We start from the raw sequence: 25,378 nt of genomic DNA, 5'->3' as shown, positions 1-25,378 counted from the left end.
GATTCCTGCGATTAAAAAACATTAGGAAATTGCCCTTCTTCGATGTTGAATTTGGCATCAATAGGAATATCACCACCACCACCATAACCAGAAGAAGCCATTATGAAAAATAAGAGAGATTGAGAGCGCTTTGAGAGAGCTTAAGAGAGATCGAGATTCGAGAGAGATTTAAGCGAGATTAAGAGAGATTTGAGAGAGATTAAGAGAAATTGAGAGAGATTAAGAGAAATTGAGAGAGAATGAGAGTTTTGGGGTGAGGAAAATGGTTGGGAGGAGGGGGGTATTTATAGGAAAATTTTTGGGTTGAAAAAAAAAATTTTTCTCCCAAAAATTCGGGTCCAACGGCTACAAAATTTTCGGGCAGGTCGGGCAAAATTCGGGTAGTTCGGGCAACGGGTAAAAATCTGACCATTTGGTTCAAAAATTCAGGCAAAATTCGGGTTCGGGTTCGGGCAAAAGACCGTTTTTTTTTCAAAATTCAGGCATTTTCAGGCTAACGGTAAAAAAAAATCGGGCATTTTTCGGGCATGGGGCAAAATTCGGGCAACGGTCACCAAAATTCGGGCAACGGTCACAAAAAATTCGGGTAATTCGGGCAAAAATTCGGGCAGCTTCAGGTATTTGCCGGAAAATTCAAAAAAAATCCGGCGAACGGCGGGAGAAGGCGTCTCCCCCGCCGGCGGGTCGGGGGCTTACCATTTTCGGGCTACCCGAGCCCGTGCCCGAAGAAAATCATTTTCAGGCGGCGAGACGGGCCTGCCCGCCGTGCCCAAAAAATTTCAGGCATCGGGCATGCCCGCTGCCCGAAAGTCCAACACTATATGTCCCTAATGCAACATTTTTTCATAAATTCTTCTTAGTTTGTTTTTTTAAATGTGTCCTTGTTTATAGATCTTATTTATCTCGTCTTATGAAATGTTAATTTTTCCTTTAAATCTATTATATTTAAATACGTTATAATGAGATTCAACGAATATAATTGCGCTTTCTAATTGTATATTTAAGATTTTATTATTTTACTAATTTAAATTTTAAATTTTAAATTTTTACAGTTAAAAATTCTTAAAAAATATTATTGTGCAACTTTAATTAAAAACTCGAATTTAGAAAACAACCTACATAACTCAACTACAAAAAGTTACCTGTCGTCTTCTAATCCCAAAAGCGGCGATCAGCAAAATGTCGTTTTTAGCCTGGGAAAGCTGAGGGCATTTTGGTCATTCCGTGAACGACGACCGGCGCCCCCAAAATTGGTTTATTGGGATTCTTCTCTCTTGATTTGCATCAGAGACGGAATGCTTTGGGGCAGTCAATCATTCTCTCTGTGTGATTCCCCTTTCTTGAGAGAGAGAAAACGGAGAAACGATCCGGCGATGGACGGCGCCGACAAGGTCAGGCCCGGAGCTACGGCGTCGGAGCCTATCAATCCCGGCCCCGAGCTTGGCAACAAGCACTCCAAGGTCAGAGAGGAAGGCGAACTATCTTCCGACGATGAAGACGTACCGGTCTTCACAAACCCCAACTCATATCCCTATACTTTGCTTTTGTTTTTCCTCTCCTTTGGATTAGATTCTTGCCCTTTTTGCATGTTTCGTTTGATGCAATTTGCTTGGATTCTGAGAAAATAGAGGAAATGAGTGCAGTTGAAGGTTTACGGTTTGCTATAATGATGCTTTTCTACCCCAATGGAATGGAATTTCTCTTCATTTCTTTAGCTAACCGATTGCGGCTTTTTCTTCTGTTTTCTTCTTCGTTCGCGAATGGTAATGAAATTTGATTCGATTTAGAAGGTTGAATGAGGTTCATAACTAGAATTAATTAACCAAACACGTTGTTTGAGCCCTCAGGCCTATGTCTTGTGAGAATTTTTGTTTGTGTATGCCAATTCTCTTCAACTTCAGTTGTAAGGGTTTCATTTTCATTCTGTACTTGTGTGCATACAGTGCTCATATATAGTATGGTAGTGTTTGAAACTCGACTTTTCCAAGTATTATTTCTTGCTTTCGATTTGATTATGCTTTCATAATTGGGTTTAAACTTTTGTGCCATATTTACGTTATTCCTTAACGGTAAATGGCTATACATATTGGTATCTCATTTGGGTCATCATTTGATTCCCACTTTCTTATGGTTATTTGTTGATCTTGAACAGATTCTTCCGCCTCCTCAGCAGGATCCCGTCTGCTCTGTCTCGCAGTGCACTAGTACCGTTGCACCTTCAGGACCAGCTCCTGTTCGTCCAGCAAACCAATGCAGCCAAGACATCCAAGTTGGTAAGTCTTGCTTGTCATTGCAAAGTGAGAGTTGCAACTCTTGCTTCATTTAAAAATTCCTAAAGGGCGTGTAATTTGTAGGTATACCGTTCAGTTTTTTATTGCATTCCAAAACTGCTGTACACGTTTCAGTAGTTTGTTTTGACAACTATTGTGTGATTAATATGGGGTCACGTCACTTGTATCCATATTCTGTATAGTTAAACGATTCAAATGCAGGTGACAAATATATATCTATGTTGGTACTTATATATAGCAAACTTGTGAGATTATTAGCGACACTTTCTGGTAAACTTCCATAGTTGGGATTTCATTTATTCTCTTGCACATCGTGCTAGAACTGGACCACTTGTATTTTATGTGTTTATATCCTACCAGTTCTATTTTATGTGTTTTATATCCTTATTGACGTGGGTTGTATGAAAATTTGAGCTTCAAAACTATATATTTTATACACCAAGTATATGCTGAATTTGATTTCTCTTATTTCGCAGGGAAGGCTGTTTCAGCAAATAGTCCTCCAGGCAATGTTGTTGATATTCAGTCTCGTGCTCCTATACAGCCTATTGCTCAAAAGTCTTTTGATAAGGGTCGGATAACATCAAAAACTAATACCCCTGGATGGTGTCCCCACGTGGGAGCCAATGATAATCTTGTGATACGCTTCTCGGATGATGACAGTGGCAGTGATTCTGAAGGATGCATAAAAGAAAAAGCTACTGAAACGAAAAGTAACATGACTGGAGTGGTTGGCAATCGAAAGCCTCCTCCTCCTTCACAGTCAAAGTTGAACAAGAAGACTACCACCAGCGCTGTGAGCAAAACTATGCCGAAAAGGTTGTCTTTAAATCGAACGTTTATTTCAGCAATCGCAAAAACACCAGGACCCAATTTTATTAGTGCTGGAGCCTCGTCAGCTGAGCAAGGAAATCGAGTTAGAAAATTTAATTCTCTTAGCAAAAATTTACAAAGCCGAGAATGTGGATATGATCAAGGTATGAATTTGAACGTCAGTAAGCTTCAGGACTTGCGGCAGCAGATTGCACTTCGGGAAAGTGAATTGAAGCTTAAGTCTGCACAGCGAAGTAAGGAATCAGCTTCATTTAGGGATGATAATGCTCTAACTGTGCATAGTGATGCAACTAGAAAGCTTGGTGCAACCTCTGCCAAAAGTTCACAAATAGAACCAAAAGAGCCAGACAAGAAACGTGCAAAAGTTAGTGGATCTTATTCAACCCAGCTGAATGCAGTTGTCCCAAAAGAAGCTGGGGGTGGTAAATCTATTTTATTATTGAAAGAACCAGCAATGCAGAATAATAATGTACTTGACACAATTAAATTTGATCATGGACACAAGGGAGTTTCTTTGGGTAGAATAGAGTCGAGTATTGTCAAATGGAAGAAGCAAAATGAAAAACAAAAAGCTGGCCTGTCAGAAAATACTCTTGTTGGAATGAACAATGGTAACAGATTTTATAGTCTCTCTCAGTCCCGATGCAGTAACAATTCTAGATCTACCTAGTAATTTGGTGGTTTTGCTCTGCAGGTGCTAAGGTCATCACTAATTGCACTCAATCTGATGGGAGTAGTAGGCAACGGGATCCAGATCCTGCTGTCATGTTAAACTGTTCTACATCACCAACAAATGTAATTTCCACTGCTTCCCCAAATAATTTAGCAAGGGATAAGGATCTCCTCTTCCAGCACTATTGCTTATATAACTTATTTTTTTCTGGTCTTAGTCTAGTTTAGATGTGCTTCGAATTTAGTAGTAACATAACAAAAGTCACATTTTCCTCATTGGCAAATAGAGGCTGCTGCCGAGTTCACTGAATAAAAGGAAAATAGCATTTACTACACACGCGTACTAATATTTATTCACAGCATTTTATGTTAGCAGGCATGCTGTAAGCTACATTTTAAACCAATAAAAGATTTTAACGAGTCATAATATCTGATAAACGAAAGTCTAGTGTATGAACATGAAAGTAATAGGCCAATAGCATCAATAAAATGGCAAGTCTAGTGTATGAACATGAAAGTAATAGGCCAATAGCATCAATAAAATGGCAAGTCTAGTGTATGAACATGAAAGTAATAGGCCAATAGCATCAATAAAATGGCATGAGAAGACAGGCAATAGCATAGCATTGAAAATGAATATTATGAGAAAATGAGATTAGGACACTATTACTTGATTAACCTGTCTTTTAGTTGGACTCCCTGTCCTCCTTGTTGGTGTTTTTCGCACTTGTGTAAATCATAATGAAGTATTGTGTTTCTTTTTTTCTTTAAAAAAAAGTCTTTTTAGTACTTGTTATGTTTCTATATAACGCATTATAGGTGATAACCTAAAATTGATTAGGGAAATTATTTCATTCTAATTAAGTTATGTTACTAGAGTTTTTTAGTTTTTTAGTTTTTGTTTTTGCTTTTGTTTTTGTTTCTTGTTTTTGTTTTTTGTTCTTTTGTTTTTGTTTTTGTTTTTTTTGTTTTTTTGTTTTTGTGTTTTGTTTTTTTTGAGAGGAATATGCTACTAGATTCATGCAAAGCTTAAAGTATCAAAACGGGCTAGTTGATATAAAGAGCATAAGCCAAACGAGCAGCAGTGGGAGAATGGAGGCCAGATGAAAGAATAACTCACCAGCCAGAAAAATAAAAGGAAAACGAAAAAGAAAAGAAAGTAGATTAGAAAGTGTAGAAAAGTCCTTTTTCCTCGGGAATAATGTATCGTTGTTTCCCTAAAATAAAATTTTAGAAAAGAAATGTAGGAAGGTTGGAAGAGTAAAAGAAAACCAAACATGAACCTAAGGTGTCAATGCTTGTTGGAGTGCTATGATGAAACCCGCTTGGAATAGCCGCTTGCAGAAATGCTCTACTGAAAACCAAAGCAAACTGTGTCCTGCTCCCCTTATTTCTTTTATTTTATTTTTTAAGCCCATAAAAATCTCTTGCTTGAAAGTATTTCACATAACTAGGTCGACTAATGCCCCACAGGCGTAATCCTATAGCAACAAGCATACGTACACGAGGCTGTCAGCCTCCCTTGAGGAATACCTGTAGGTGTGTGCTAAGCCAAAAACAATGTTCCTTGGCCTGTAGTTCTGGTTACTAGTTTGGCCTTTTTTTTCTCCATTTTTTTGTGAAGACGTATTTGGCGAAGGTTTTGAGGTTTATGAAATGACAGGCATCTATACTACTGTAAAGCATGGTTTGGAGTTATAATAACCGTAACTTGTGTGCTCTTTCATAATTCAAAAGATCATTGTGTTCATTTACTTATATTTTTAAATTTGCAGAACAATGTGGAATTGAATCCAAGTAAAGCGAGTTGCCACAAAGAACCTAGTTCTATCTTGAACAGAGAAACTCGTGGAAAAGATATAGCAAGAGCCAGCCATCCTAACATTTTACCTAATGACAAGACATTTGAGACTACATCTGATAATATATATCAGGTCTGCTACTAGTCTTTGATGAAGTGCTAGATGTTTCTGATCTCTGTTTTGTTGGTTTGTGCTATTTATTTTCACGAATTCATGTTATCTGGATATTGTAGGCACCCTTTAGCAACGAAAGCCTCTGGACTTGTTTGAGTAATGCAAATGTGTCAGGGGGTAGCAACATGAATATACAGTCGTTGGTTGAAATGGAGGAATCACTGGACAAGGATCTTGAGGAAGCACAAGAGCACAGGCGCATATGTGAAATTGAAGAAAGAAATGTTTTTAAAGCTTATCGTAAAGCCCAGAGGGCTCTGGCCGAAGCTAATACTAGATGTACTAATCTATATCGCAAAAGGGAATTATACTCTGCCCACTTGCGATCTTTTACCCTGGACAATTCAAGTTTATTATGCCCCTCAAGGCAAAATGAGAAAGGTGGCATTGAGTTGGATTACTCAAATGATGCCTCGGAAAATATGTTTCTAATACAATCTAGCCATCAGTTACAGTCTGGGTATGATGTTCTTAGTCCACGAGGGGTTGGTTCAAATTTTCAATATCTCAACAATGTTCCAGTTCAAACATCATATAGACATGTGCATGGACAAAATGTGGGGTCAGAACCCTGCAGTGAACCAGATGCTAGTACATCTGAGACATTGTCCCATAAGGGTAAAGCTACTGCTGATGGAGTTCGTTCTCCGTTGAATGATCAAAACATTTCAGCAGATGAAGATGACGAGATGGTTTCACTTGAACAGGACACCATTCAACCCAGTGGTGAGTGTCATGGAAAAAACCCAAAGTTTGATGATGACGAGAAGGATGTAAATAAAGTAAGAAGCAGAAACTTGACGATTGATAGCTCCCACGGATATTTTATTGAAGCAACATTAAGGTCTGAACTACTTGCAAGGCTAGGAACAAATGGTTTGTCAAAGAATTGTGAAAATTATGCCAGCAAAGAGAAAACCCATACAAGCTTATTGAGTTTTCCGTCCTCTATTGCAGATAAAAGTGAACAATCTGATCGTGGAGGTAACTTCCTTTTAATATTTGGCTCTTTAATGCTGATGGTGTCATGATAAATGTAGAACCTGATAGATTATGCTGGTTCAGTAAATTAATCTTTTAAGCCACATGGATGGTTAGTTTTTTTTTTTTTTCCAAGGCAATTCAAATTATTATTTTTTTCCTCAATACAAAATGGTGTCTTCTTTTAGACGTTAATGGATACAAATTTGATGTGAATTCAGTTATTTTTCACGTGGAACTTGCTGCACTTTGTAATGTTATTATGACGGCCACTGATAATTAATGTCGTGTCTTTTATTTACTTAATATTTATTTTTAAAGCAATGAACTCGAGTATTGTAGCTTTTCTGCTATATAATTAGTTTCAAATGCTTCTGTTCAATATGTTATTCTTACTTTTAGGCCCTGTTAGACGAGAGATTAGGGACTCCGAGGTCCCTATGGAAATTCAGCAGGGCTGCTATATCGAAAATGCTCACTCTTTTGATAATTTTGAGGACAATAGATTTTTCAACAAAGAAGGTTCTTGCGTATTAATCTCAGAGATTTCAGCTCCTAACATCTTTAGGAGTGCCTTTGGTCATTTAAAGATTTCATTCCCATTGACTTTAACGCAATGGCTTGCTAGAAATCAACAAAAGTACACCAGTGGTACTAGACACAATGAAGAGGGCTGTGTCGGCCCTGAAAAAGTCCAGTGGAACAATACTAAACCAGACTCAACATATGAGACTAAACCAGACTCGACATGTGAGACTGTTGCGGAATTATATGCAAGAGGAAATGGCCCTTATACTTGTGATATTGCAATTGATCCATTTCGGCCACTTTGCATGTATGAGCTTCGAGGAAAGTGCAACAATGATGAATGTCCTTGGCAGCATGTTCGAGACAACCTTAATAGAACTGTGTCTCATGATAAGCGTGGTGATTCTGATAATAATGGTACGGGACTCCCTTCTTAACTTTGGAAATGAAAATTGAGAACCTGGTGTTTTTGTCCCTTACTTTTTTTGAATATAGTTTGTTTCATTATCTGTTTGGATTAATGTTACCTAAAATAGTTTGTAATGCTGCAGCAAAAAATCCCAAGTGCCATGACGTTATGATCTCACCAACATATCTAATAGGCTTAGATACTCTGAAAGCTGATTTGCATTCATACAAGTCTGTTCTAGCATGGAGAAACGATCGATGTTGGCAGAAGTGCTTCAGTCTTTCCTTGACACTATCAAATTTGTCTCAAAAGGATTTGCCTGGATATGGGCCACTCTTGCATGGTAGTGATGGTCGGATAGAGGTTGAAGGGAGTTGGAGTAGAACGTCATCTTATTTTATGAGTAGAAGTGGCATAGTGGTTTGTTTATCAATTTTGTTCCTCTTTCTTTATTATGACCCTCGTATTACTATTATTTCATTTACTGATGTCGTATATCTTCCAGTGCCATGTTTTGTCAGCTTTATGATTAGTTTGAACTTTTTATATTATGCCTTGTTTGGAGTATATGTGATAATGAAAATAGTTCTGCAAATATAGGGGTTTATGTTATTGGCATTCTCTATGTATAGTAACAGAATCTCTAGATCACTATACTGTTGCAAAGCATGGTCTCCTCTTATTTGTGATTGTGTTCTGGAGCTATTTTTTGATCAATTGCAATTGCAATTGCAAAATTTTTTGGCAAAGGCATTTGATGCTAGTTGCAATTTGCAATAGCTTTATTAATTATTTTGGCGCACTTTCTGGATGTATATATTATAAATAAATAAGTGTGTTCATATGCCGTCTCCTGCACTGAGAAAATAGTTTACAGTGCAACTGCCTGTGGTGATGACATTATAAGCTTAGTTTTTTTTTTTTAATTAGACGAGCTTTCTGGATTTTCTAGAGGTTTTTATTTTTATTTCTCCTGCGTTATGCGCATATTTTTTCTTGAATTCCCATAATTTTCAAGCTATTTAGTTCGTATAGCTGAAAATAACAGTCTTAATGTGTTTTTGGACCATTATCTTATTCCTGCTAATTTTCCTTCTGGTGTGATGTATGCTTAGAATCAACTCACACAATCTTTGGCTGACTATGAGCAAGCCCTGGAAATCGCTGTCATAATATTCAATCAGGCAGTTGACAAACTTGAGGGTATGAAAAAGGTAATTTCTACAGTATACATTTTCAGAATGTGCTCTGCAGCATTAGAATCGTTGTTCAGAAGCTTGACTTCCTGTCATTTTGAATTTTGAGTTTCCAGGCTCTTGCTGTTATATCTCGAGCTCTTGAGGATGATCCAGCTTCTGTATTTCTCTGGATACTTTATCTTCTCATTTACCATAGCACTGTGGATTCTGTAGGGAAGGATGACATGTTCTTTTATGCGGTAAGTCATTTCATGTTTACACATGTTTCCTACTATCTGGAGTCTGCTATGAGAGTACCTGCACTATGAAGACAGTCCTGTAGGTGTTGCGTTAATGTATTTGTCCGCTTTATGTTTAGATCTTAAATTGCTTTTCCTGGTTAGTCTTGGACATTAGAAGCACTGACGGAAATAGTTACACCTTTGCACCTGTTAAGACTGCCTAATTCGTCAAAATTGCTGCTTAATCACAGTGGAGTTAAAATGGGGAAAAAGTATTTTTTTTTTTACTGCATTTCCTGAATCATGATATGGGATTGAAACTTTATGGAACTGATTTAAGGAATATAGCTAATTCTAGGAAGATAATAACTTCTAACAGCTACTTTCCTAAAATACAAAGATTGACAACTAATTAGCTAATTTACAGCTTTACAAGGATTGTTTCCAAAACAGTTTCGATTTTCCAACACTCCTCAAGCTGGTCTAAAGATATCTTCCATAGCCAGCTTGCCAACTAAAAAATCAAACTGTTTTTTGTATAGCCCTTTGGTGAAGACATCTGCCACTTGTTCCTCGGTAGGAATATAGGTCATACAAACCAAACCGTTATCTATCTTCTCCTTAATGAAATGCTTATCCACTTCTACATGTTTCGTGCGGTCATGGAGAATTGGATTATGGGCAATTGAAATTGCAGCCTTGTTGTCACAGTACAACTTCATAGGAGATGACCCTGACGCCTTTAATTCCTCTAGCAATCTTCTTATCCACATAATCTCACAGATGCCATGAGCCATAGCTCTAAACTCAGCCTCCGCACTACTTCTAGCGACCACGTTCTGTTTTTTGCTTCGCCATGTAACCAAGTTGCCACCTACAAATGAGCAGTACCCTGAGGTAGATCTTCGATCCACTATACTTCCAACCCAGTCTGCATCAGTGAAGGCTTCAATTTGTAGATGTCCCCGTGACGTAAACAGAAGGCCTTTACCTGGTGTCCCCTTTAGATACCTTAGAATCCCGTAAATAGCTTCAAAATGCTCCGAACCGGGTGAATGCATAAACTGACTAACCATGCTTACCGAGAACGCTATTTCAAGGCGTGTATGAGATAGGTAAATCAGTCTCCTAACAAGTCTCTGATAACGCTCTCTGTCCTTCACACTCTCGGCTTTTGCAGGCTGTAGCTTTACATTAGTCTCTATTGGTGTTTCAGCAGGTTTGCAACCTAACATACCTGTCTCATTAAGTAGATCAAGCCCATACTTACGCTGGTTTATAAAAATACCTTCTTTGGACCTAGCAAACTCCATTCCAAGAAAGTATTTTAATGCCCCCAAGTCCTTGATCTCAAATTCTTTGGCGAGCCTTCCTTTTAACTTCTTTAGTTCACTACAATCATCCCCAGTTAGCACTATATTATCCACATACACAATTAAGATGGCCACTTTCCCTTCCTTTGAATGTTTGTAGAACATAGTGTGATCAACTTGACTTTGAGTGTATCCATAACGCTTTATCACCTTGCCAAAGCGTTCAAACCAAGCTCTAGGGGATTGCTTGAGTCCGTATAAGGACTTCTTCAGTTTGCACACTTTCCCAACTCCAAAACTCTCTTTGAAACCTGGTGGCGGACTCATGAACACTTCCTCCTCTAGGTCTCCATTAAGGAAGGCATTTTTAACATCCAATTGATGTAAGGGCGGCCAATTGGAATTTATTGCAAGGGACAACAAAACTCTAATTGAGTTTATTTTAGCTATTGGGGCAAAAGTCTCTTGGTAGTCTACCCCACAGGTTTGAGTGAAACCTTTTGCCTCAAGCCTAGCTTTATATCTCTCAACACTTCCATCAGCTTTACTCTTTATTGTAAAAACCCATTTGCACCCTACAATTTTTTTCCCTCTTAGTAATTCTACAATCTCCCAAGTACCATTTTTTTCAAGGCATTCATTTCCTCAAACACTGCCAATTGCCAACTTGGTTCATCTAGTGCTTCCTGAATGTTTCTAGGTGCCTCAAGCTTTGAAATATTTGTAGTGAATGGTCTATAGTTGTTGGAAAGGTTATTGTAGGAAATATATTTGGCAATAGGATGTTTAGTGCACATGCGGGTTCCTTTTCTATGGGCAATGGGAAGATCACGGTCAAGGACTTGTGTAGTAATTACTGGACCTAATTCTAAACCAGCTTCGGGTGCAGATATTTCAGAATTAGGATTAGAGTGTGATGGTAAAGAATGTATAAGAGTAGGAATAGAAGGAGAATTACCTGAGACACTTGGAAGGCCATCACCCAGGGCTTCCGTTTGACCATGTGTTTGGATGATTAATTTGTCTTTACTTCTTCCAGGGATATTCTTCCTTGCATAAACCACAGGCTCAAGATTGCTTCGATTTTTTTCCATTCGTAATATTTCTTTTTCTGACAGACCAATGATATCAGATTCGGATTCAGTGGGTTTAGTTTCCTTATTTTCTTTTTCCAGTGATTTAAGAGGGATATCAAGAATCGGATTAGGTAAGGGTTCAGCAATTTCCCAAAAATTTGGTTCAACTAAATTCTCCCCTTGAAGTAAATTTTTGGTCAAATATGGGGTATTTTCCATAAAAGAAACATCCATAGTTGTGTGAAACCGTTTTGTAGTGGGATTAAAAAACTTGTAACCCTTTTTATTAGGAGTATATCCTACAAAAACGCATTTTTCTGCTCTTGGGTCTAACTTAGACCGTGACCTTTTTGGAAGGTGCACATATGCAGTGCAACCAAATATTTTCAAAGGTAATTCAGAATTAATTCGAGATTCGGGAAATACCTTTTTTAAACACTCCAACGGGGTAGTGTACTGTTAAACTTTTGTGGGCATCCTGTTGATTAGATATGATGCAGTTAGTATGGCATCCCCCCATAAGTATTTTGGAATATTCATGTAAAACATCATAGCCCGGGCTACTTCTAACAGGTGCTTATTTTTGCGTTCAACTATTCCGTTTTGTTCAGGAGTATCTGAACATGATTGATGTAAAATACCTTTTTCTTTTAAAAAGGTTTCCAAAACTTTTTTAAAATATTCCGTTCCATTATCAGATCTCAAAATGCTGATTTTTGTTTGAAATTGATTTTCAATCATTGTGTAAAAATCTTTAAAACTTCTTTCAATTTCAGATTTTCCCGCATTAAATATACCCAACAAAGATGAGTATGGTCGTCTATAAAGGTTACAAACCATTTTTTTTCCTGAAACAGTGGTTACCTTTGAGGGTCCCCAAACATCGCTGTGAAAAAGATAAAATGGTTTTGAAGCTTGATAAGCTTTTTGGATATAAGGTTTACGTTGGCTCTTTGCCAATAAACAGCTTTCACATTGAAATGATAAAGGATCAACCTTTTTAAATAACACTGGAAACAAATGTTTTAAATAAGAAAAACTAGGATGGCTTAATCTGCAATGTCAAACCATTATTTGATCACGAACAGAAAGAGAACTAATACTACCAAGTCCTTGAGCAATTTTATTACTAGGTAAATTATCCTCAAAATAGTAGAGACCATTGATCATCCTAGAACTGCCAATCGTCTTCCCTGAGCTTTGGTCCTGAAAAATACAATGGGATTCATAGAAGGTGACACAACAATTAGAATCTCTAGATAATTTGGTGACATATAAGAGATTACAAGTAAGTTTAGGAACATGGAGAACAGATTTAAGATCTATTCCCTCATCAATTTTTATCAGACCTTTTCCTGCAATTGGTGAGAAATTACCATCAGCTATCCTAACCTTTCTATTTCCAGGACACGGTGAATATGATTCAAACAGATTTGAAGAGTTGGTCATATGGTCGGATGCTCCAGAATCGATTATCCATGGAGCAGATGATTTGAAATGACAAGCTAGAGCATATAATTCATTTCTTGTGTGTACCACAGAAGCACTAGGAGTACCAGATGTCGAGTTGGATTTCAGCAGTGTAAGAAGATGCGCCATCTGCTCCTTAGTGAAGGGGTTGGTTTCGGCCTCATTAGCAGCAGGGAGGGCTTGTCCTGGTTTGTCACCTGTTTTACCTTTCCAATTCGCAGGTTTCCCATGGATTCTCCAACAATTTTCACGCGAATGGCGAGGCTTGTTGCAAAAATCACACCAAACACATGGTTTTTCATCAGGTTTACGCTGATATGTGGTGGCTTTGTTATAGCCTCCACCCGTGGTTACCAAGGCTGAACCTTCAACAGCAACTCTAGGTCCCTTCTTGCCCAACATCACATTCCTCTGACTCTCCTCTCTTCTAACTTCCGAAAAAACTTCACCAATTGAAGGCAGGGGTTGTCTTCCAATGATTCTCCCCCTCACCTCATCAAACTCGACATTGAGGCCAGCCAAGAATTTGAAGATACGATTATCCTCCACAGTCTTCTTATGATGGCGCCCATCCTCGGCAGATTTCCACTCATAGGTATTGAAGAGGTCAAGATCTTGCCAAATTCGCTTCAAAGAATTGAAGTATTTTGTGACGTTGTCCTCCCCTTGCCGCACTTCACCGAGTTTGAGAGTCAACTCAAAGATCTGGGATTGATTCCCTAAATCAGAATACATCTAATTTACATTCTCCCAAAGCTCTTGTGCCGTTGGATAGCACATGTAATTAGAGCTAATGTCTTCTTCCATAGAGTTCACGAGCCATGTCATCACCGTGGAATTCTCAGCGTCCCATGTAGCATAGTTCGGATCATCCACTGCAGGAGCCTTCTTTTCCACGTTCTCTGATGTACATCCGAACTGATTGAGACCATCTCAGAAAACTGTCACCATTCAATCGAATTGTGGTGATTTGGACATAATGGGATTCCGAAGTGGTTGTACTGATTTTTGTGGAATCAGTGGTGATGGGATTGTTCGAATATGATTGAGGAACAATAGTGGATTCATTTGAAGTGTCTGACATGGTGATAGAAAGAGCAGAGGATCGAATTAGAGGAAGAAGGAGAATGATTTCAGCAAGTAATTCTCCCGCTTTGATACCAACTTGAAATTGAGTGTTTCAGGGAATAATTAATTTCTTTCATTGATCATGTATTTATAGGATTTACACAGCATATACAAATCCTTAAAATCAGGAAAGTAATCTCTGATTTAAGGAATATAGCTAATTCTAGGAAGAGTAAAACTTCTAACAGCTACTTTCCTAAACTACAAAGATTGACAACTAATTAGCTAATTTACAGCTTTACAAGGATTGTTTCCAAAACAGTTTCGATTTTCCAACAGAAGCACTAACGGGAATAGTTACCTTTGCACCTGTTAAGACTGCCTAATTCGTCAAAATTGCTGCTTAATCAGTGGAGTTAAAATGGAGAAAAAGCCGTATATTTTTTTTACTGCATTTCCTGAATCATGATATGGGATTGAAACTTTATGGAACACTTTTTTCTCTTGTTCTTCAGGTCAAATACAATGCAGGATCTTATGAGCTCTGGTTAATGTATATCAACAGCCGCATGCATCTTCATGATCGGTTGGCTACATATGACGCAGCACTCTCAGCGCTTTGCCACAATGCTTCTGCTTCTGAGTGGGATGGGGTGCATACTAGCGCCTGCATCTTGGATCTGTTTTTGCAAATGATAGATTGCCTATGCATGTCTGGAAATGTTGAAAAGGCTATTCAGAAAATATTTGAATTCTCTGCTGCAGACAAAAATTCTCATGAGCGTCTACTGTTGCTCTCTGATATACATTCATGCCTGAAAATTTCTGATAAATGCATATTCTGGGTTTGTAGTGTGTACTTGGTTATTTATAGGAAACTACCAGAAGCTGTAGTAAGGCAATTTGAATGCGAGAAACTACTCTTGGAAATTGAATGGCCTTCGATTCTTTTACCAGATGATGAGAAGCAGATGGCTGTTAAGCTGATGGAAAAAGGAGCAGTTTCTGTTGCTTCATTGATGAAAATTGAATCACTTAGAAGTGACGATACTAACGTAAAATCAGCACAACTTTTTGCCGTCAGCCACATAAGGTGCATGGCTGCACTAGGCAGTTTGGAATATTGTGGAAATTTGTTGGATAGATATCTTGGACTATATCCATTCTGCTTAGAGCTTGTTTTAATATCAACTCGAGCTCATAAACAAGAATTCAGGGATCTGAGTGTGGGTTTCGAGGAAATCCTTATTAACTGGCCAAAAGAAGTCCCAGGAATTCAGTGTGTTTGGAATCAGTATGCTCAATGTGCTCTCCAGAATGGAGGACGTGAGTTTGGAAAAGAACTCCTGGACCGTTGGTTTCACTCTGTTTGGAAAGTCCATTATCACCAAAATGGTGTACTGCCTGGCGTGGATAGTGAGAACAAAGATGGGTTGCCAGAATCAGCTTCAGATTCAATTTTGGAAATTTCTCCAGGTCTTGATAAAATTGATGAAATGTTTGGATTTCTTAACCTCTCTCTTTATAAATTATGGCAAAATGATCACGTCGCAGCTCGCATAGCTGCTGAGAAGGCATTGAAGACTGCTATTCCCAAATATTTTAAGTACTGCTTTAGAGAGCATGCCACGTTATGTCTCACTGGTGAATCAGTACTTAAGGAGCCTGCTTCTATCAGTGGTATGGAGAACATTTTGGAGCATTACATAGGTGTTTTGCAGGATTTCCCTGTCCCCGAGCCTTTGCCTAGAAAATTTATTAACAACATCAAGAAACCAAGAGTCCAACAACTAATTAATAACATGTTCAGTCCAGTTTCATCTGATTTTTTTCTGGTAAACTTGGTTCTTGAGGTGTGGTTCGGACCATCTCTTTTACCTGAAGAATTCACTGAACCAAAGCATTTGGTGGATTTTGTTGAAGGTATGTTGGATATATGTCCATCTAACTATGTGTTAGCTATGTCTGTCTGTAAACTGTTCAGAAAGCGTGACGAGTCTACTCATTTTACTTCTGTGAGTATGTGCTTCTGGGCAAGCTCAAACCTAGTTAATACAATTCTTCATGCCATCCCAATTCCACCAGAGTGCGTATGGGTAGAAGCTGCGACCATCTTGGGCAAAGTCAAGGGTGTTGAGGTCCTTTCACAGAGGTTTTATGGAAGAGCGTTATTGGCATATCCATTTTCTGTCAAGCTGTGGAAATCCTATCAGCTCCTTTATGGGAATACCGAAAAAACTAAAGCTATTGCAGAAGCAGCTAAAGCAAAGGGTATAGATCTTGATTGAAGCTTCGTTATTTGAGGTGAGTAGCCAGTCCGGTAGGATTCGCATTTGCTCAAGATTATGAGGCCTCAAGTCATCGATGATATCGCAGTGCACATCCTTGGCAAGTTCCATTTTCTTGTTTTTATTTGCTAACAAAGGGTTACGAACTTTAGTTTTGAGTGTAGGAACTACAGAAAGCTTGTACAGGACAGGAATACACTTAAAATTGGTTGCAGGTTTTACCAGCTTGTGAAAGACTGACGAAGACGTGTAAGTTGGAGAAGAATGATTAGCACTTTTCCCACTTTTTTTGGACAGGAAAGTTCTTTTGGGCCTCATTTGTCGTTGTTGCCGTCCTCGGGTTTGCTTGAGAAGTTTTGTTTAGATCGACTGTAAAGCAACTGTGATTACATAGGCTATTGTACTTGAATCATATAGATGAAATGAATATGGAATTGTTTTTCTACATGTATTATTCTAGCAATGTTTTTCATCAATCTAGGTAAGAATCAAGCGGTGGTGCTGATTGAGTCCTTTCTACGTGGTAGATTGCTTGTTATAGGTTAGGGAACATGAAGTGCCCCACTAAATTTTTTTTTTTTTTTTTTTGAAGGCAGTGGTGCTGATTTTTAATTGAAAATTTGACTACAATGTTCGCTTAAACGACATGATTTTCTACGTGTTGTTTCGCTTTAAACAAAACAAACTTTGACGCGGAAAAGTGTGATATGACGTATTTTAATTTTGATTTACGGGATAAAAAACAAGACTTGTAAAAGATGACTTACATGTCGTTTTCGTGCGATTGAAAGATTTTTGTATCTTAAATGACGTACCGTTATGGTGAAACTATGAAACGACAAGAAATTTTGAAAACAAAATAAAGACGTAGTTTTTTTGAACTCAACTACACCATGTCATTGTATTCCCTATTTTATTTTGAATATCAATTTAGTTTTAGAAACAACGCTTTTAATTAGTAAAAATGAATTTTCATTATTTAAAACAAGAAAGAAAATAAAAAGAAGTAAAAATTACACTACATATCAAATTGATGAAAGTGTTGTCGAAATATAGCAATCTTTTTGAGGAAATGAGTTAAACTGACGTGAATCTTGATTTTTACTTGGAATATCTTTTTAATTAAAATAATTGAATTAAAAATAAAGGATAAATATCTAAATTCATAAAATAGTAAAAAATACAAAATAATTATAATAATGATATTTATGTCTATACTAAAAAATGACGCGATTATTTTAAGAGTACTAAATACAATATTTAGATTCTTTTACAGATATCACCCTAATCCCTTGACAAGTCTCCTCCTGACTTTCTCAAACGCACCATAACAAGTCCTTTTTTTCATAATTATTTACAAGATGCCGACCCTTTCTTCTCCCATATTCTCTCTCCTGTGTACATCACCCCTTCAGCTTTCTCATCTCTCTCGCCTATCGTTCTTTTTTTTTTGAATACTCGTTCTTTCAGATAAATAAACCCTCCCATCCATGATGCTATTAGAAAAATAAAAAAATAAAAAAAGGGAGAATAAACAAAATAAAAACTCAATGCAATAATGCAATTAAAATTGATTAATGAAGTGAAGAATAGTTGTGGACTCTCATGGAGAATACAAAGAGAGGTGGAGGGGTTTCGGCCAAAAAACAAAAAATGGTGCAGTGGTTGAGTTGAGTGGTTGATTTTTTTTTTTTTTTTTTTTTTTTCCATTTTGGTGATAAAGAATGGTTGATTAAATGGTTGAAAAAAGTGGATCAAATTGATTAATCGTCTAATAGTTTTCTGGGTCTTTAGGAAGCGAATTTCTTGAGGTTCATGAATGGTGTTTGTGTGAGGGATCTGAAGGGAAGAGAAAGCATAACAGTAAGACCGGTTCTTTGTAATGGTGTTTCATGAGAGGTGTTTGTGAGATTTCATGTTTGTTATTTAGTGGGTTTATTTAAGAAAGTTGAGATGTTTGTCAAAAAAAAATTGGAGAGCACCTGGAAAAGAGTATGAAATATAGTTTGTATTTAGCACTCTTTAATTTAATGATATAATTTTTGCTATTTGTAAAATTGTCTAAATCTTTTTTATATTTCAAATTTCAGCAAGATTAGTCAAATTTTACTATAAAATTTATAGTAAATAACACATTAGTGAAAACAGTGGTGCAGTTAGTGGGAGCGTACACTATTTTTTTGAACGAAATAATAATATAAAAAATATAGAATAAAAAAGTAATATCTTTCAATAACTACAAAATACATATATGATAAATTTTTAAAATGTATTACAATAGGAAAGACGAGTTTTCATCTTTTATAACTGTCTCAGTTTTTTACTAGAAAGTGTAGTGTTTGATTTTCTTTTAAAATATTTAAATATTGTTGTAGTAAAAGAAAAAAAAATATAATAAATTCCAATAAGTTATTTTATTAAAAAGAATTGGGAATTTCTCTGGTGTTTTCTCCTTTTTGGAAACACCGGTGTTCTTTGTTTTTTAATAGTTAGATCTGATTAAAATATACTAGATTAAAAAGTATCCAGAACAGATGAATTCTGATATAGATCTAACGGTTAAAAAGCAGGGAACATCAGTGTTTTTAAAAAGTAGGGAACACCAGAGAAAGTCCTAAAAGAATTCCAATAAGTTAGAATTTTTTTTTTTTATTACTAAAACTGAATTTTCATTTAACTAAATGACAACATGTCCAATGGCACACAGATACAAATGTTGCGTGATTTTTATGCTCGCAAGTACACGTATCGCAGACAAGTAATAAAGTGTACAGAGTACGGATGTCGTCCCACAGAGAATGAATAACCAAGTGTACATGCAGCAATCAACTAGTTTACCCGTTTTAAAATGATAAAAGAAATTGACTGTTCAGAAATTACTCAATTGTTTAAATACATAAATGTAAAATGAAATGTAAGAAAAGATTAACCAGATAATCAAGAATGCTAAAATGGAGTGTATGTAGTGAAGTAATCAGCTATACCTATTAACTTCTCCTTAGTTGCAAATCTGACAAAGAATGCTATAAGAATGCTATAGCATAAATGTCCTATTAACAGAAACTCATTTATTATGCATAAGATTCTTCCATGTCTTCATGTCTACAAATTCCTCAACCATTTCAAGCATATTCCTATGTGAATCTAGTTTTAGAATGCAAATTAAGCTCGGATTTCTATATGTTATGCAAGATGAACAATATATTCCTATATTATTCACAAATCAATAAACTTAAACAAGATTATTGAACTTGCGTCATCTATGTTAGATCTAACTAAAATTAACATTTCCAGTATTAATCTTAGTTTTGTATTCTATGATTGATGGCCAGTCAAAGACAAAAATAAGCATTAAGCATACATAGATGAACAGGAACTAGAATTAATCAACATTCCTCAAGCAACCATCATCCTTACAACATCGATTCCATTAGCAGATCTAGCTTAACAAATTAGTTCATAATGGTAATTACAAAAGCCAGATTTTCAGAGTAATTCATGTCTTAATTAATATAAAAAATGATAAAAGAATCGAGCTAACAAAAAGAAGAAGAATTGAGGAGCTGGATATTGGATCTTCTAGAATTTCTCCTTGTCCTTCCATTCGGATCCTCTTCTCTGCAGCTCTCTCTCTTGAATTTTTTCTTTCTTTTCTCACGTCTCTGGTACTTGGTTTTTCTCTCAGTATTGTACTATATTTTTTTCCTTCTATTTTTCTCTTCATGTACTTGGTGGCTGCTCCTCTCCTACAGAAAGCACTTCCTTCTTAGGGCAACAAAAGGACTGAGGTGTCAATTGATAAGGGTTGAAGTGGTCCACACTACTGTACAGCTCAATCAGCTCACATGGGTCTTTTGTCCTTTTCCTCCAGGTAGTGCGCTGATGTCATACCACTTGCTAGCTACACCCAGAATGCTGCAGCAAAATGCTACTGCTTTCCCCCTGCAATTTGCAAAATCACAACTTAGGCATATTTCAACCTCTTTTTGACTCAAATGACTCCTTCTTAACCCGAGACCAGCACAAGTACATAATTTAGCAAGATAAAATGCAAAACCAGAAAATCTAAGTTAAAATATAGCAAAAAATAATGAAATACACTCTTGGCTAAGCAAACTTTAAGCTAAAAATGCATAAAATAACTCTAATATTTTAGAGTTATCAATAAACTACAAAAGGCAATGGCATAGAAACAGCTAAAACCAAGCTAAAGCCACTAGAGGTATAAAACGCAGGTTCAGAGTGCTGAAACTTTGGACAGGCCGCTCGCGACTGCCTGAAAAAACTAAGTTTTTGCCCGAGCCCGACCCGCCTGAAAAATTCAGGCCGCCCGCCCGAGACCTAATTTCACCTTGAACGGGCCGCGGGCTTGTATTAGGTCGCCCAAGCCCGCCCGAGTAGCCCAAATTTTTTTTAAAATTTTTTTTAATATTAAGTTATTTTGTGTTAAAATTTATATATATATATATTACAATTTGAAATGAACACACGAACTATATAAAAAAATTATTTCTTTATTAATTTTTAAATTTGTAATTCATGATTGTCTCGTTAAAAACCTTACCAAGAAAAACCCAATTGGGATATAAACTTGGCAAGGAAAAAAGAGTGCAATCATATTGTGACGAATTACAATTTTTACAAACTTACAAAGTTATACAATTACAAATACAATGTCAAAGGTAAATACATATTTACAAATTACAAATTTACAATTTAATTTGAAGCTGGAGGATTGTCTTCAAAATTAAATGTTAATCGATTAAATTCATCGATCCATTCTTGAATTGCCGGTGAAATTGTATCTTGTAGACGTTGATCGGCCTAATCCCAATCCTTAATGCAAACCAAGGCTTCAACATTGAGTGACTGGTCTTTTAAAATAGAGATCATCAAATAGCGATGAAGTTATTAAACCAATCATTGAGTGACTTTTGATAAATTATTAATTTACTTTGGTATGCAAGTAGAAAGTTACTTTGATATAGAGTCACAAAGAAAGTGAAGAAAATGGAAGAAAAAAAAAAGATAATTAAGAGGATGAGGAGAGATTGTGAACAGAAAAATAGATAAAGATAGAAAGAAGAGTGATATAGAGTAGAAAAACACTAGTATCTATAAGAACAAAACTGGCATTATATAGAAACATCACTTTTTAAAAATAAAAAATAATAAAAACGTGATGGCAATGTGTTTCTTTCCTTGTGTATATTGTTTTTTGAGGAATCCTTTTATCATGTGATTGATTATAAAAAAGGGTCAAGAATGTGAAAACTGAAATATTAAACTGCTAAAATAGGAATTTGCTCTTTCTATTAAAGAATTGTGTGTTTACCTTAATTAATAAGTTAAAAATTTAAATAACAAATATGGGCATTTGGTCTAGTGGTATGATTCTCGCTTTGGGTGCGAGAGGTCCCGAGTTCGATTCTCAAAATGCCCCAATTTGTAGCAACTAACATTTTCATTGGCGGGTTTCGAGCAACTCGGGCTTTTGGGCAAGGGCGGGTCGGGCATGGCCGGAAAAATTCAAAAAAAACTCCGGCAGACGGCGGTTGACGGCGGGCTCCGGCGTGATCTCAAAATTCGGGCTGCCCGAGCCTGAGCCCGAATTTCCACCTTGGACGAGCCGGCATATGGGCCTGCCCGCCTGAGCCCAAAAAAATTCAGGCTTCAGGCAGCCCGCCGGCCCAAAGTTTCACCCTCAGTTGACCAAAAAGCTAAAAAAATGTTATGAATAGTAGCTATCCACCTCAGTCAAAGTTACTATGCAATTCAGTCAAAGTTACTGTTCATGTTAAAATCTTATTGTGCAAATAGTAACTATAAATAGTACGTAATATGCAAATAGTAACTGTGACTAGTGTCAAAAATTTTCCTATAAATAGAGCTTTGAGGCTCTTCTTTTTATATACTTTCACAAGATTAATGAAACTCTTTCTCTAGCTTCTCTTTCTAAAGTTTTTCTTCTTAGTTTTGCATTTTCTTAGTTTTCATAACACGTTATAAACACAAGCGTTATATTCCTACTGTGATTGTCTACACTCATTAATTTAAAAAATGAGACTTTGATCCAATTACAAGCATCTACCTTAAAGTAAAAAGAAAGTAGGTCCTGACCCTAGTTTTACTATAAGTTTCTACCATTATTAATTCAAGTGAAAGGTATATAAATATACTATATTATTTTATATTCATACAAAGGAGGGTTATGCCACCAATGTATTATAATCTTTATAACTTTGTCGTTATACACCGTTCGAAAGGTTTACTAAGTAGTTTGGCGTGTTTGTATTCTCATAAATAGACAGCTATGCTGCCTGCAGGTAATAATTTCTCATTGCACTTTTTGCATGCATATTACTATTTTCATCTCTTTATTTTTCTACATCATTTGAGGTATACAATTGTAATTTTTTTTCCACTTTTAACGAATTTTTACACCACTATTAACGGTTATAAACGACTAGTTTTTACTCTATAAAATGTGTGTTTTCTTAACCCATACAATCCACTTCTCAGCTTCTCTTCCTTTTCTTAATATTTTTATCTTACACTTATCATCTTCTCTTCACTATTCTTAAATAATCTTCACGGTATAGCGAATATGACAATGATGTTTGTTATTTAAGTAGCCATTTTCTATATTTTTGCTCTTTTTATTGGAGATCATTCTCCATACTATTTTCAATTTTCCTTGCAATACTCATACTTGAAATATTTCCCCTTTTATTTATTGCTATTATGATTAATATGTAATTTTAATTGTACACTTTATTTGTCACACCCCAAACAGGGGTTAGTGACGTGGAGACTTGTTTAGAAATTAAACAGGGATTAAGAAAGTAATTAAACATAAGTCAAAGTCAAAGATAATAAATATATAAGAATTTCTAAACAAACCCCACTATTTTAAGGAAATTAAGTTTTAGAAAGAGTGAGGCGGACTTTACAAACCACAAACACTGTTAAAATCAATATCAAAAGTGAGCATCTGGCATGTTTAAACTTGTGGATATATAAATAAATACAGAAAAGTAAATAACTGACATCAACCACAGTCTAGTAGAATTTAAGGTTTACAATCCATGATGTTTATACATGCCTTAATGAATACGATAATGAAGGAAACACTTCACCGCTTCCTCTCTTCTTGAATGGAATTCCTCACATATTCTGCGCTACTTCTAGCGTCGTCTGAGAGGGGTTAAATTACATTTGAAACAAAAAAAAGTGAGCGAAAGGCCCAGTAAGATATAATTTTATAAAACTAAATAAATAAATGAAAGTATAGGTCTGAATGAATCAGTCGGAACCAAACAACCTTTTTACTGAAAGGTAAATAAACTGAAATTCCAGATTACAGGCAACCAGCAAGTAATTTAAGTAATTAAATTACTTACGGCCAATGCAAAGCCAAACACCACCGTAGTGGCCCGTCTGGGTTTCAGGTTCTGCCTACAAGGATACAATCTCCACATCCTATCTAGGCCATCAGTGGGCTTACCAGTTCACAAGATATCTTATCTTAAGAAAATATTCATTTACACTTTAAATCAGTTCATTATGAGATCAATAGCAATAATAGAGCTATTGTCTTAAAATACTTTTCTTTATCAAACATGTCATGTCTTTTAAAAACATTTACATAGGCCAAAACACTTTAAAACATGCTAACAAGGATATGGACAAGAATATCCTACCTCTCGGATATTAACTCTACGGATAACTTCACGTAGTCCTAGCCCCACTTGTCTTTAAAGCTCCAAGTCCAATCGTGCCGCTAGCTTCATCATCAAAACCAACGGCTTAGAGTTTAATCCTTTCCTCTAAACTATCTAGTTTAATTATATACTATTGTATCATACTAGTGTGCCTTGACTCAAATTCAAAGTTATAAATAATTCTTAATTCAAATCATGATTCTTTGAGAATTGGAATTCAATCAATAGAAATGGAATAAAAACAAGGATTAATGTGGCTTATCCACTCACTTTGAGTTCCCAAACGAAGTTAGATTGGTTCTACATTGAGTTTCGGGGTCAAAACATGATTTTTAAACTGGGTTGGGTCGGATTTAGTGCGCACCGGACCGATGACAATGAAGTGTTACTCCACCGGTTGGCCGGTGGAGTAGTGACCGGTCGACCGGTGGGAAGCAGGTCAGTGTTGGTCTCCGAATCGAATCCGGATGCGGAAGCGTGGGGGGGAGGCGGATCGTGTATAACAAAAAGTTTCATAAAACCTTTGAGATACTCTATAGATTATATTAATTTATGCACAAATAAATTAATCACATTAATTCATATATTAAGAACTCAATTAGAAAAAATACCTGGAGGCCGACTCGGATGATAACTTGAGTTCTTTGACCTCGAACAATCCTTGCTCCAAAGCTTTGTGTTTAGAAAACCAATGTCTTCCACGTCAATTCTTAGAATCTACGAAGACGTATGTGTGAGCACACATGAGACAAAACGGGTTACAATAAACACTCAAATTTCTACAAACACCAACGCATGCACGATGTGAAATTTTTGGAGAAAAAATTTGTCCTTCCTCTCTACAAAGAGAATTTCGGCCAGCACTATCAAAAGAGGGCAAAATTTGTTTTTTAAAATTGTCTTGCGCAATTTTCTATTATCCTCTTATTTATAGAGTAGAAGTCAAACTTCTAGAAGGAATCCAATCTCTATCTCCAAGATAAAGCTTGTTAATTATCTCTTATTTGAATTTTAGAACAAAATCTCCTCTATCCCTTATCCATTGTGGCCGGCCACCTTAGAGGATTTTCATCCCTGTGTGGCGCCAATTTTCAGATAGGGAAGGAAGAGAAAATCATCCTTATCTTGTAGTCCAATTATGACTCAAATTCAAATTTCAATTGAAGTCACACTTAAATTAATTTGAATTCTAAATTGAACAACTTATCAAATAAGTTTAAATGGATAAATCTAGATGTGTTCAAATTTAAATTTAAATAATCACATTATTTAAATAATAATTAATTATCAATTAATTATTTTTGAGTGTTTAATTTTAGAATTCCGTA

General features: G+C 36.3%; 1 protein-coding gene and 1 non-coding gene across 5 annotated transcripts; both read left to right on the top strand.

Moving 5' to 3' along the window:
- The first annotated feature begins 1,302 nt into the window (after nt 1-1,302).
- Nucleotides 1,303-16,868, top strand: LOC21409015. 4 transcript variants are annotated; one of them, XM_024164709.1, is made up of 11 exons: nt 1,303-1,460; nt 2,153-2,273; nt 2,768-3,736; nt 3,820-3,920; nt 5,573-5,731; nt 5,833-6,757; nt 7,157-7,699; nt 7,834-8,111; nt 8,807-8,905; nt 9,004-9,129; nt 14,554-16,868. In XM_024164709.1, the coding sequence occupies exons 1-11, from the start codon at nt 1,374-1,376 to the stop codon at nt 16,324-16,326; spliced, it is 5,181 nt and encodes a 1,726-aa protein (XP_024020477.1). In that variant the 5' UTR covers nt 1,303-1,373; the 3' UTR covers nt 16,327-16,868. The 4 variants fall into 4 exon arrangements, with proteins under 4 accessions (XP_024020477.1, XP_024020476.1, XP_024020475.1 ...); XM_024164708.1 differs by having other exon boundaries at nt 1,303-1,499; XM_024164707.1 differs by having other exon boundaries at nt 1,303-1,505.
- A 4,829-nt stretch (nt 16,869-21,697) lies between these two features.
- On the top strand, nt 21,698-21,769 carry TRNAP-UGG. The gene has a single exon. It is a non-coding gene; the product is annotated as a tRNA-Pro (tRNA).
- The last annotated feature ends 3,609 nt before the right edge of the window (nt 21,770-25,378 follow it).

The sequence above is a fragment of the Morus notabilis genome, unplaced genomic scaffold, assembly GCF_000414095.1.
Source record: "Morus notabilis unplaced genomic scaffold, ASM41409v2 Scaffold42, whole genome shotgun sequence".
Lineage (NCBI taxonomy): Eukaryota > Viridiplantae > Streptophyta > Magnoliopsida > Rosales > Moraceae > Morus > Morus notabilis.
The sequence above is the reverse complement of the archived record's forward strand: the minus strand, read 5'-3'. Positions and strand labels throughout refer to the sequence as shown.

Excerpts from the sequence above, each read along its gene's own strand:
- LOC21409015 (XM_024164707.1), top strand. The coding sequence starts at position 1,374 with ATGGACGGCGCCGACAAGGTCAGGCCCGGAGCTACGGCGTCGGAGCCT. Across the intron at positions 8,112-8,806 it reads TGAGTAGAAGTGGCATAGTG|AATCAACTCACACAATCTTT; the intron begins GTTTGTTTATCA and ends ATGTATGCTTAG. Across the intron at positions 8,906-9,003 it reads AACTTGAGGGTATGAAAAAG|GCTCTTGCTGTTATATCTCG; the intron begins GTAATTTCTACA and ends TTGAGTTTCCAG.